The sequence below is a fragment of the Hemibagrus wyckioides genome, linkage group LG10, assembly GCF_019097595.1.
Source record: "Hemibagrus wyckioides isolate EC202008001 linkage group LG10, SWU_Hwy_1.0, whole genome shotgun sequence".
Lineage (NCBI taxonomy): Eukaryota > Metazoa > Chordata > Actinopteri > Siluriformes > Bagridae > Hemibagrus > Hemibagrus wyckioides.
Genome location: NC_080719.1, coordinates 11,118,872 through 11,132,500, shown reverse-complemented (window position 1 = coordinate 11,132,500; position 13,629 = coordinate 11,118,872). Strand labels below are relative to the sequence as shown.

The 13,629-nt window shown below is 39.5% G+C and overlaps 1 protein-coding gene across 4 annotated transcripts in view; it reads right to left on the bottom strand.

Annotated features, from left to right (window-relative positions):
- The window catches only part of LOC131360469 (ephrin type-B receptor 3-like), a 38,137-nt gene extending 25,998 nt beyond the window's left edge, over positions 1 to 12,139 (bottom strand). For 2 of the 4 annotated variants that reach the window (XM_058400981.1, XM_058400982.1), the window contains exon 1: positions 11,301 to 12,139. In XM_058400981.1, coding sequence (XP_058256964.1) covers positions 11,301 to 11,358 — 58 coding nt within the window. In that variant the 5' untranslated portion in view covers positions 11,359 to 12,139. The remainder of the gene's footprint in view (positions 1 to 11,300) is intronic. The other 2 variants (XM_058400979.1, XM_058400980.1) reach the window with 1 other exon arrangement.
- Between the last annotated feature and the right edge of the window lie 1,490 nt (positions 12,140 to 13,629).

The following is a 13,629-nucleotide window of genomic DNA, read 5'->3' as shown; positions in this document are numbered from 1 at the left end:
CGAGTGCACTAATATTAGTGTGTTAGATTAGTCTGCTATCTGTGTATTCTATTTCTGTTTAGAGAAAAACACGAACGTTTGATCACAGACTTTACCTAACCCTACATAGTGCACAGTGTTAAAACGCTGTGCTATTTGAGACGGAGCCACTGACTGCACTGAGAAACAGCTGTGTGTTAATGATGTGTATTTATATATTTATATGCCGATATATTTCGGTCTCACGCTCTGCACTCGGCGTGTTGTGTGTTTACGTGCTCTTTAGCGTCATTAACTCAGAGCGAGGATAATTGTTATTATTATTCATGTCTGTGAGTGTGCGTATTTTCGCTCGTGTCCCAAATGGCTGAAGCTGATAAATCAGTGTTATTTAATCGACACACACTTCATTAACCTCATACTGTGCTAACACAACAACTAAGACCTCATGCTAAATGACTTCCAGGGCTTTAGCAAAACATGCAAATGACAGAAGTGAGGATTACGTTTGTGTGTAGTGCTTTTATGTGCCCTAGTTGACTTCCCTGCGTTCATTTCCCCTCGGTTGAGTCGCCTTTATTTAGCTTCTAAGCTCTCGACCCAGTTCACAGATTCCTGTTATTTAAAAAGATGATTTTTATGGACAGAAACTATTGGAGAAAGGACCTTTACATTTAGCTAGCAGCTGCTGATGATGTCATAGCGGGAGTGGGACCAATCAGCAGCCTCGATTCTGCACGGACGCCCACTCTTCATTGTCTTTCTTCTTTATTTCTTATCTCTGCTTCCTTTTTCTTTTCTTTTTACATGTTCTCATTGTTCATTCGGCTATTTGACATTTTTGTCCTCTTTCTTGCTCTCTTTCTTTCTGTTTTAGTCCCTTCTTTGTTCTTCTCAGAGACAGATAGAGAGAGAGAGAGAGAGAGAGAGAGAGAGAGAGAGAGAGAGAGAGACAGAGACAGTTGGAGAGAGAGAAAGACAGAGAGAAAGAAACAGAGACAGATAGAGACAGAGAGAAGGGGGAGGGGGGGCAAAGAAGTGTGAGTGGTGTTACTATGTGATAAGCTGAAGGTCAAAGTAATCCCATAAATCATTTACTGATAAACTAAACAATGTGTGTGTGTGTGTGTGTGTGTGTGTGTTGACAGCGGCAACATATAACACTAGAACGTCACAAGTGTCAAAGGACAAAGAGATTCTCAGATTTTCACACAGGAGAGTGTGTGTGCGCGTGTTTGAAGAAAAGAAGCAGTAGGTAGAGACAAAATGACAGGTCACACACACACACACACATACACAAACGCACACACAAGCTCACACACACCCATCAGCCGTGAAGCTGGTCTGGCGGCTACTGATGTAATTACAGAGCTTTGGTCCTCCACACCCTGACAGTCCAAACACACATGCATGCATGCACACTCACACAAACACACACACACACACACACACTGCATGAACAACAATTAACCACCATACAATATTTCCTGTCTTCTATTGTTAGGACACAGCCTTAATACCGCAAATAAGTCTTGACTCTGGATTTGGGACAGAGCCAAGAGCAGTGCAGGCATCTAACAGAGAGCAGGAAAATCTTCAGAGACTCTGAAGTGAGAAAAAACCACAGAAGGGTGTGAAAGCTGCCATATTGACATGAAAAGACGGAGCAGACAAACAGAAGAGTCGGATAACGCCGCACCAGATGGTGTGTGTGTGTGTGTGTTATATTCTGCATTATTTTACATGAAGAGTGTCAGATAGACAGCAGATCCCTCTCTCCTCTCTTCCCCTCTCTCCCTGTGGGATTAGCGGCTAAGCGCATGGCGATGATACCTGATTCGATTTAGTGACCCGTCAATCAATGGTGGACGACTGGGTGGTGTTTCTATCCACATAAACACACTCCGTAGGGGGGGAGCCAAGGCCACGAGGGGGCAGGTTGCACTTCCGTGGTTAATTAAGCAGGCAGCCTGCCGCTCCCCTTACTTATTCATGAGACCTTGCTTCGATCGGACGCCACTTGGTCGACTAATTAGTCTGGAGCTGCCGGTCGATCTATACAGCTCGATTCGGGACGGGGCCGAAGGAGCGCGCTGGAGATTTAATCGCCATTTAAAAAATTAAAGTGAGTGTGTGATAGATTAATGAGACACATTGATTTAACTAACAATAAGATTTTCAGATATCACTAGGCACAAATTAATATCAACTTCTCGTTCGTGTTACAGCCAGAACTGCATGTAAAGTAATACGGAAATAACAGGCAACTTCTGACCAATCAGATTCAAGCATTTAACTGCGCTGTATTATATAAAGCTTTATAACAGCAGCTCTCGCAGTAATGCAGCTGCAAGTCAGAGGTTTATGTTAATGCAGTCAAGCTAATATATTATCATTTCCATAGTAACAGATCACATGTAAATGGAAGAAAAACATCTGTGCTACCGAAAGACAAAAGGCTGGTAAGAGGACAGCTGTTTACAGCTGTTATAACACAAGTGAGAACAGGAACAGTTTTGTAAACTTTAAATGTAACTATCCGAAATAAAAATGGGCAAATCGCTGTGAGAAATCAAATACACAGGGACGTGATGTTATGTGGAAAGAAATCTTCCAGGTTGGTCCCGATATCTCTAAATCTCCTCCCATTCCAACCACAGAATAGTTATCAGAGTGAGCTTTATCACACACTGCATTTGAGACACAGCCAGCAGAGGAGAGAGAAACCGTGTACTGCAGCAGGAACTGGAACATCAGCATTGTTTTGCCAAGACACGGTGACATGTCTAGTGTCTGAGTCAACCACACACACACTCTTACACACAAATACACACACACTCCACCTATCATGTAGTTGTCACTAAGAAGGGAATTTGTGCATACACACACACACACACACACACACACGAACACTGAGTGAGCTCTGGTGAAAACAGTGCCTAAAGACACATCTCTCTCTCAGACACACTCTCTCTCTCACACACACACACACACACACACTGTCAAATCTTATCAGTAAGCAGAGACAACGAGCTGCTGGGACTCAAAAATGAATGAGTGAGAGAGAGACAGAGACAGGGAGGGAAAGCGAGAGAGAGAGACAGGGAGAGAGGGAGAGAGAAGGAGATTAGGAGTGTTGGAGGTGAGAGTTAGATTGATGAAACTTGTCTGAGTGATGCCGATGTCTGTGTGGCTGAGTTCCAATACGGAGATGGAGAATGTGCCCTTCTCTCGGAGACTTCACTAAACTCATTGCAGCATGTCGGCTTCGTCCCAAATCACCCGTCTGTCCTATTGTCCTGCTCTCAGCACCTCACGCTCAGGCTGTCTGTCTCTCATCTGAGCTGTTCAGCTCCACTGCCCCTTAATAACACAAACTCAGATTGTGTGTGTGTATGTGTGTGTGAGTGTGTGTGTGTGTGTAGAGCAGTGCTTATATTTCTCCAACAAGACTCCATCACTGTTCACTAATATAACTCCATATAGAGTCGATCTATCTATAAAATTTTAAATTACACCGTTAGACAGATGTGTATATGATTGTCTATGTGTGTGTGTGTGTGTGTGTGTGTGTGAGGACACACTAGCACATTTGCTGAGGTTAATACATATCCCACTGTTTCACACCTCCTGTCCTTCTGTAATTACCTCTGTCTGACTGTCCTGAGTGTCTCCTCACATTTACACCTACACAATCAACACTCAAGAGGGACACTTCAGAGGGAATGAGAAGTTCACTAACACTCAGAGACACTATGCAATAAAACAGAGACGTTCACAAACACTCGCAAAAACCCTCAGAAACACCAGAGAGGGAACAAGATGCTAACACAGGTACTTGGTATTAGTGCACTACATAGTGTACATGATTCTCCAGTGTAGAAAAAAGGGAGCTAGGAAAGATTAGGGATGAAAGAGAAACTGAGATGAGGGTTTGAGACTTTATGTTTGAAGAAAAGGTAAAAGAAAGGGTTAAAAAAGTGTGTGTGTGTGTGTGTGTGAGAACAGCAGGTGATGTTTTATGGTCCAGTGGAAGTCCAGTAGCCGTTCTAAGCGCTTTTCACACATGATCAGGTCACTAATCACAACCGACACTCACCTCCTCTCAGCCACAACACTCAATCATTTACTACAGCCTAGAGGGGTGTCTGTGTGTGTGTGTGTGAATGAGAGAGAGAGAGAGAGAGAGAGAGATTTGGGAGAGCTCTGAACATGTAAATGAATGTTTAAATAAAGACAGATGAAAAGGTTTAATCATTAATGAGATAAAGTTTGTTGTGTGTGTGTGTGTGTGTGTGTGTGTGCGTGTGTTCATGGGGGGTCTTTGGTCTCTAAGACTCCACTGTGGTGTTGAATCTGTTAAGAGTGTGCTGGTCATCTGGCAGAAACATGGCAGGACTTCACACATCGGCCCGAGTCCTGTTACAGCCCTCTGTGTGTGTGTGTGTGTGTGTGTGAGAGAGAGAGAGAGAGAGACAGCACAAGTCCAGAGGGAGAAAGCCACATGTTCCTGTTTGAGTTCTGTTTTCTTTCAGACTTCAGTTTATCGGCTGATCTGTAATGGAGTCAGAGTTAAAGTCTGGGATGATTTATCACTAAATCACTGCACCGCGATATTTCCACCTGAAACAAACCATGATCACTGCAGTACACGTAACAGCAGAGTAACACAAATTATTCTGTAATGCTATTTATTGTCTTGTTTACTTTCTCTTTGACTTGTATATATTATAATGAATAAACTAACACACACTAACTCAAATCTATGTCAAAGCCAGAGACACAACCAGAGTGAGACATGTGACTATTCAATCATCTCCCTCCTCAAACTCCCTAAACCTCATCTCAACATCCTTCAGTTCCTACACAACCCGCTGCACTCCCTAAACCACTCGTCTCACTCCCTAACCCCGGTGTCTCACTCCCTAAACCACTCGTCTCACTCCCTAACCCCGTTGTCTCACTCCCTAAACCACTCGTCTCACTCCCTAAACCCGTTGTCTCACTCCCTAAACCACTCGTCTCACACCACACATAAAAAGGAACAACCCCTCCTACTCTAACAGCCAGCTCTCTCTGCCTCTCCCTCTCTTTCTCTTGTCTTTATTCCTATCTGTCTCAGTCATTCTGCTCGGGTGGTCTCTCTCTCTCTCTCTCTCTCTCTCACACACACACGGATTTCAGTTTCAATTTTTTCATGCACTTTATTGACACAATAAATAATTGTGTAGTGCAAAAATTGAGTAGTGCAAAAATCAGTCTCTCTTTCTCTCTCTCTCTCTCTTTCTCTCTCTCTCTTTCTTTCTTTCTTTCTTCCTCTCTCTCTCTCTCTCTCCACACACACACACAGAACAGGAATTTTGGCTAGTACAGAGCGCTAAAAAGCTGAAAACGGCAAGTTGTGTATTCAGATCACAGACAAACACACAAACATGCACACACACACAATTAGCTGAGCTGCTTATTTCTAACACATGCTGCTCATACATAAAATGTTGAACTGGAGCAACAAAATGATGTCATCAAAACAGGGTCGGCCAATCACTGAACGTCTGTGTTCTAAGCTGCCAGACTAGTGTACTCAGTAGTGTGTATCTGTGAAACACAAGCTAGCTCTCTCAGGGTTTAGAAACCTATTCTTTTCACTGGCTGTGTCTCAAATAGCCTACTAATGTACTACACAATGGGTCAGAACAGCTACAATCCTCTAGTACACTTGTACTAGTGACTTAGTATGCAGTCCATGCAGATGCTAAACCACTCACTACTGCTCGTGTTAGCACTGAGCTGGAAAAGCAGCCTGAAAAGGAGTGTGTGTGTGTGTGTGTGGTCAGAGGTCACATGACTGGGTCTCGTAGCCCCTATATGGCCGACTGCACTCAGCGGACATCTGTTCAACATGCACTCACATGCACACGTACACACACATGCAAACACACACACATACACACACATGCAAACTCACACATGTACACACACATGCAAACACACACATGTACACAAACAGAGTGTTCATGTAATTGTGGTAATTCTGAGATGTTATCGGTTTTATTAAATTGAAGAGTAAACTCACACACACACACACACACACACAACACACACACTGTTGATGTTTAATTAGAGCAGTAAACTGGGAGTGATGTCTCTGCGCTCGTTTATTATTCAGCAGTAACAGTGAAGAGGTCAAATCATCTGTTTATAAAGACCGTGTTTATAGTGAATGTGTGTGTGCGTGTGTGTGTGTGTGTTTATCTTGATACATTAATAAATGTATCAAGGTATAAAGTGCTTTTAAATTTAATTAGTAAAGCAAACATAATGATTATAATAATAATAATGCTTATTATCTAGCTTTAGTTCATGTGTCTAATTGCACAAGTTGCACACATCACTTATTTTCACCGAGCACTGTGTATGTTATTGATTTCTTTAACTTTTTATTTTATTTTATTTTTTATCAGGGACAAAAGTGTCCCAGGACATGGGATAGCATCTGTCCCAGGATAGGTATAAAGCTCTCTTAGTACAAGGGATAAAATCAGTCCTGGGGTAAAGTATAAAACTGTCCTAAATAGAAAATCCCCAAATATGGTCTAAAACTTTCCTAGTATATGGGATAAAACCTTGTATTAAGAGATACAATCTGTAGCAGGATAAGGAATAAAACTATCTTGGGGTAAATAAATGATCATGAGCTAAGGGATAAAACTGTCCTGAGAGACCGAGAGTTGAACGCAGCACTGGAGCTTCTTCCACATGTTTAATAATGTAATCACAGTAGCACTGATTCCCATGATAAAAACCCAAGATAATTATCAAAAAATGGACACGATCATGTGTCCAAAATGAGGCCGTTTATCAGAAAGCTGTCCATCAGACTCAATGAGACAGTGAGATTTCACTTCATACGACTGCTCGGACATGCAGATGCCTGGTCTCCCGATTCTGTAACTCTACTACAAAGTAGTTCTAAAATAGAAGCTACAATAGTTCTTAACGTTAGTCCACCAGCTTGAGCTAAAGCATGAACTGTCCAAGCATGTGATCAAATAACCGTCCAAAACCTTAAAATTAAATATATGTTCGATATAACGTGCATTCAATCAATTCTAGTGCATACGGCGCAATTATATAAGATCTGAATCTTTATGTATAATATATAACTGTATGTATTGTATCATCCAGTGTTGTTTATAATGAATTAATAAAATGTACATTGCAATCAGATTGAGTTTAAACCTGTACAGACGCCAAGCTTCAGCTACGAGACTCATAAGATATATAAAAAGTCCACTAGCAAAACCATTCATGCTTCTGAATGCCTATTAGAAAGAATTAAAGACACAACACTGTTAAAGTAGTTAAACAGTACGCAATACACAGAAGTAAACGCTTCAGTTTATGCCGAAATTTCATTAAAAATCTAAACCAACCTTAAAAATGGAATAATCTTATCTATCTAATCATCGAAACCATATCAGACGCACCAAATCAGGAAATGACCTGTAATCAGAAAGTCAGTAATAAAAGGCAGCAGATGGCTCCATGTGAAATGTGATAAGTAAATGGAGCAGTTAATAATGTCGACTCCAGCTTCACCGATAAAGACACAGAATACGTCTGGCCCGGTGTAAAAGAGCTCGAATGTTGCACATATGCTTTCAGAAATGAGGCGTGTGATGTGAAAGAGTTTGTGCTTTCCGAGTTCTGCACTGGAAACTGTCTGCTCTTTTAACTTCGGCACGGGCGCGTGAAGAAAACCTAGGCATGATGGGAAACTGATAATCATCCGCAGTTTAAATGTATTGATACGTCTAAAAAGAAAATGCTGAACCAACGCACTTTCTTCTGGCAGAGACATTCCACCGTTTCTCTTTTAGCAAATGAATACTGAATATTTCAGAAAATGATTTTACTGTGTGTAACGTGGCAGTAGTACACACACACACACACACACACAAACTTGACATGAGGTTAAACATGGGGATAAAAATATTCTCTATAAATTGATGATTTAGTGTTATGTTTATTTGACGCAAAACTTAATTGATCTCATTTTATATCGAATTAACATAATGCATTAATATTCATCCGCTTCATTTCAAATATAACGATGATCAAATCCCATCTAATAAAGTATAGGAATATTAATTAATATTAATAATCAGATGATTTAGAATCTAAATATCTCAGTGTGTTCACATTTACTGTAAAACTCTATTCATGTAATATAGAGTTAATAACACGCTGCATGTAAACTTCAATGTAGGTCTTTACAGTGCAAAAGCACACACACACACACACAAAGACTATATATATCATATATTAGCTGTTATATTATTGTTATAAACCTGTGTGTGAACAAACCTACAGTCTAATCTAACTGGTAAACAAATAAAAATCAGTTTCATAAACACACACACACACACACATGCCGTTTGAAACATCTGTAATCAAAACTCATTTTAGTGTGTCATCAACTTTCCGATTCATAAAGTTTTATAAATAAGTAAAACAAAAAAAAAGAGACAGAGCTCATTAACATGATATAAATATAAATGCTTTAAAATAGCACTGGGTCCAGAATGGCTTTGCAGAGGCATCACAGAGATTTTGTTATCAGACTGAATTTCAAAGTGAAAGATGACGATTTCTTGTCTTTGTGTTTCTTTTCCTGAAATTTTAATGTGACCTTGAGTTTGGGAAATGCACCAGCGTATCCAAAAAAGAAAATAAACTGTAAATAAACTTTGTGAATAAAGCGTTATTGTGTAATAGGGAATCTCTGAAAGTGCATTAAAGTGGGGTGTGAGTTTGAAACGGGAAATACGATGTTTGTGAATGAGTCCTTGTGTGTGTGTGTGTGTGTGTGTGTGCGTGTCAGGAACGGCCTTGCGGTGACGCTCAGCAAGAACACGCCACTAAAAGTGGATTCAAATCTACTCTTTATACACAATACAGGGTGATTTTAATATTCATAATGCAACCAGAGTACAGACTGAGTGAATAGAGCAAATAGGTAAGTAGGTAAATAAATAAATAATTAAATAAATAAAGAGCTGACTCAAGACCAAGCACTTCAGTGTTTAATCTAATGAAAAAGTTCTTATGATTAAATATAAAAAGAGTGCTAAATAAATAAATAAATGAACATATTAATGAATATAGTGGCAGAAGGGTGTGTGCCGCTAAGAGCAGAGGGGATCAGGCAGAATGGAGTGTATCAGTCAGCAATAAGCAGAATTCAATAAGCAGAAAGCGTGTGTCATTGTGTAACCCAGGACGTCTTTAACAAAATTAATCAATTAAAGTCAATTACACAGGATAATAAATGTTAATAAAGCAGGAGCTCGCTCTAGTCTCTAGTCACAGAATGTATGTGTGTGTGTGTGTGTGTGTGTGTGACACAGAGCCCTGACTTCATCTTAACTGAGATTAAAATGCAGATACGGTGAAAAAGAAAGATAGAAAGAAAGGAAAAAAAGATAATCAAAATATCTGATCATGAAGAATGCTAATGTGTTACACGCGACATGTCGTTCACATTCAAAATAAAAGTGGACAAAGGTCAAACGTGGAGAGAGTATGGCACAGGGTTACTGTAGACCATTATACTCATCACACAGGAAGTATTTATCTAAAGTAAGTCTATTAAACGGGAATAAAGCACAAAAAGAGGACTATATCAGCTGGTGAGAGTCTGAAAGAGCAAAAACTGTGTGTGAGTCATTTGGGACAGAACCCATTTCCCCTTAATCAGCATAAAAGATAAGATAAAGAGCAAAAAAAAAGTATCAAAAGAATAAAACACACACTGTGCAATATTGAATTATGCAGGATGTTTTTTTCCAAAAGATAACCACATCTCACATCGCTAAACCAGGAACTATAATAATCCTGCAATGTACGGGTTTCACCGTGCAAAATCGGCGTAGGAACACTGAGCTCGGGATAGAAGTGGAGAAAGTGTGACATATGGAGTGTGTTACTATACTGCTCTATTATACTCTTTTTTTTTATTTAAATCAATTTATTTCAATTATTTCAATTATTTAAAATCAAATTGGACTAAATGTAAATGTAATTAAAATGTTAAGTAAGTAAGTAAGTAAGTAAGTAAGTAAGTAAGTAAGTAAGTAAATAAATAAATAAATAAATAGGAAGTCCTTGTATATAAAACATATTTAAATATATTACATAATATATATATATATTTTAAATGAAAAGAACGAGCCTAAATTTAAAACAGGATCAGATTTTAAGAGATTAAGACTGGACTGGAAATGAAAAAGTGTGTGACTGGGAGGAATGTGTTACAGTGTTATCATACCGTCCTCACACGCAAAGTATTTCTCCAAAAGAAATCATTTAAACAAGAATCGATTATAAATAAGGACGCGTGTCTGTGAAAGTGGAGAGAGTGTGATGATGTTGGAGTTAATGTACACACACTCACACACTCACACGACGTACTTATCATCACAGGTTAAACTGGGATAAATTATAGGGAGAAGGGCCTGAGTGAGGTGGCGCTGGAGGAGAAAGCATGGCGTAGAGAAGAAAAATCGTCCTGTACAGTCTTTGAGTGGGTGAGATTTCTCTAACATGTGAGAAACTTTCTCAAGAGCTTCAAGAAAACCACAAATGAACAATTTGATCAAATGTAAACTTTCTGGTGTCTGTATAAACCTCTCCAAAAAGGGTTCGAGTGGATTCTAGTGATTTTTTTTTTTTTGTGTACAGAGTGTGCTACTGTAGGTTCTTACATTAATCACCCTCACACACACACACACACAGAGAGCGACATAACACTGTTACAGTGCTGAACTACAGAATGTATTATAAAGAGTAAATGAGTTTCACAGAAATTAATGGCAAATACAGGCCTCTCTCTCTCTGTCTCTCTCCCTGTCTCTCCTTATTTCTGTGTGTGTGTGTGTGTGTGTGTGTGTGTGTGTGTGTGTTTGAAAAGAAGACGCTCATTTCCGCTTCACTAGAATTAAGAGATAAGATGAGATATGCAAAAAAAGTGGTGTGTGTGTGCGCGCGTCGCGCGCTTGCTCATTTTGCATTACCTAAATAATTCTTCATCAATAATACCACAAGCAATTTATACATTTTAAATTCTACACATTTTAATAATATTAATTTTAACTAAAAAAACAAAGGTGTGCTCGCATGAAATCCTTAAAGCTCATATCACAGAGAGAGAGAGAGAGAGAGAGAGAGAGAGAGAGAGAGAGAATAAAAAAGAAAATACTTGACTGGACAAACTGGACAAAAAAAACTTTATATAAAGCAGAAATTACTTGAGACTTTACCTTCCACAGCGAAAGTCACGCGCAGCAAAAAGCCGCACAAAATCAGCCAATAATCCATTTATGAAGCGCGGAGAAGAGCAGCGGGTGAACAGCCGAGCCGAGCCGAGCCTACAGTCCTGCACCTTTAGTCCGAGAGAAAACCTCCATAAACCGGGACAAAAAATCAAATAAGGCAAATCTAAAACGCTCCTGTAATCCAAAAGTCGCGTGCCGAGGAGTTATAAGGAGTTATAAATAGTTATTATCTGTTACAGTTCATACAGAAAGCCGCGCGAGCGCTCTTCTATTAATTCCCCAAAAATTTTAAACCTGTAAAATTGCCAGAACACCAGTTTGGACTCCTGTATACACGCTGTGGGATCTTCCTCAAGCACTCCTTATTCAATCCAGTAAAATTCCCGGAGTGCTCTAGCGCGAGAAACTCATCCCAAGAATGATTTCTCCTCTGATTCCTGTCGTGTTCTCTCTCTGTCCCGTGTCCGTGGCTCATTCAAATCTGGGTCTGTGTGTATATGTGTGTGTGTGTGTGTGAGTTATCTCCGTGTGTCAGAGCGTCGCTCCTGCGGTCCGGGTGTGCGTGTGTGCGCGACTGGGTCAGGAACGGAATAAGTGCTCGCGCTCTTCACACACACTCTCTCTTTCGGCACAGACGCACGCACGCGCATGCATACACATCATTGGACAAGTCTCACACACATACACACGCAGTGACACACATTCTGTGTTAAAAAAATCCCCTGAGCGCGTGAGCGGTGCGGTGCTGTTTGGTGCGGTGTGATGCGGTGCCCTCTCTTCGCTGCCCGCGCTCATCTGACTGAACTCAACCTCGCGCAAGCTAGACTGAGGAGAGAGAGAGAGTGAGGGAGAGGGAGAGAGAGAGAGAGAGAGAGAGAGAGGTGCTCATGCTCCCCCACCTGGGTTGCCAGATTGAACATTTCGCAACGTTCTTGATTTTACTTTTAAATCGGCGCTCACTGTGTGCACTTCATATTTAGGAAACTAGATTTAAGGGAAACGGTTTCACATGGAATCTTTTTTTATGGTTAACAGCTCTCTCATTATAAACGGAGTGTATCTGCAGTATTTTCTTAAAGGGAACCCATCTGTGTTAGGGTACCACACAGAACCTTTAACGTTTTTCCGACAGAAGCAGAAACGGTGTAACACATATACAGATAGACTCTTCTCAGTTTCTACAAAATTCGCTGTAGGGTTGTTTTAAACTTTTACCATATCTGGCAACCCATCAACTTTTCCTGTCTGTAGTGTCACAGCGTCTCCTAGCGGTGACAACGCTCTGGGGTTGCCAGATTGCGCCACAAATTATACAGACTTTTAAATTTAGCCGACTTTTTTGCTCCGTTTCAATAAACAGCACTTTGTTTGTGACATAAATTTACCACGAAATAGTTCGCTATATTTATATATCAATACATTATATTACAAGATCATTCATATCTATAATACGTTTGTATTCTTGTTTTCAGTGTAATATATTTTATTTGCAGAACTTCGATCAACTATAAGGAGATCAATTATTCACTCTGGCAACCCGGATTTTCGGGATTCTGTGAAGCGCCTCATTGTTTTCGTGTTTTTGGATTAAAGTTTTCGGTCACACTGTGGACAGATGTGTTCATACAGAGACAGAGACAGAGAAAGAGCTGGAGGAGAAATAAACTCCGGATTAGAGTGACAGAGAAAAGAAAACGGATTTAAACTGAACTCATCAATCGTGCAATGTCATGTAAGTAAATCTACAATGCATAAGGAAAACGGATCAAGAAATAAATATACTGTAAGCTTGTAAAAGCACGTGTTATTATCATGTATTATTAGTATTATAAATGTGTTATAAATGTATACATTTTTTGTGTTTATAATGTCAAACTGTTTGGATGAATGATCATAAAGTGAAAATTTCAGGGGTCAGAATATTTTATATTTTATAAATATTTATATTTATTTAATTCTATATAATGTATGATTTTTATTGTATAATACACATCTTATGTTGTATTGGTTAAAATGTTCATTTTTTTCTTTCTAAATAATTAATATATCATTTATTTCAGAGATCCTCATACAATTTGCCATCCAGGACACCTTTAACTGTAAAATACCTTTCACACCCAAATTTATTTCATGAATATAATCCAATGAATCAAATATCCGGCTCATTATTTAAATGTTTGGTATCGTATTTTTATTTTTTTATTTTTAATTAGTCTGAGAGAGTCTTATTTCTGAAATTTCTACTAACAGATCTACCTTTGGTCTGGATTAAACCGCATTCAAGACAAATGCCACCAACTTATCTCTAGCAGGG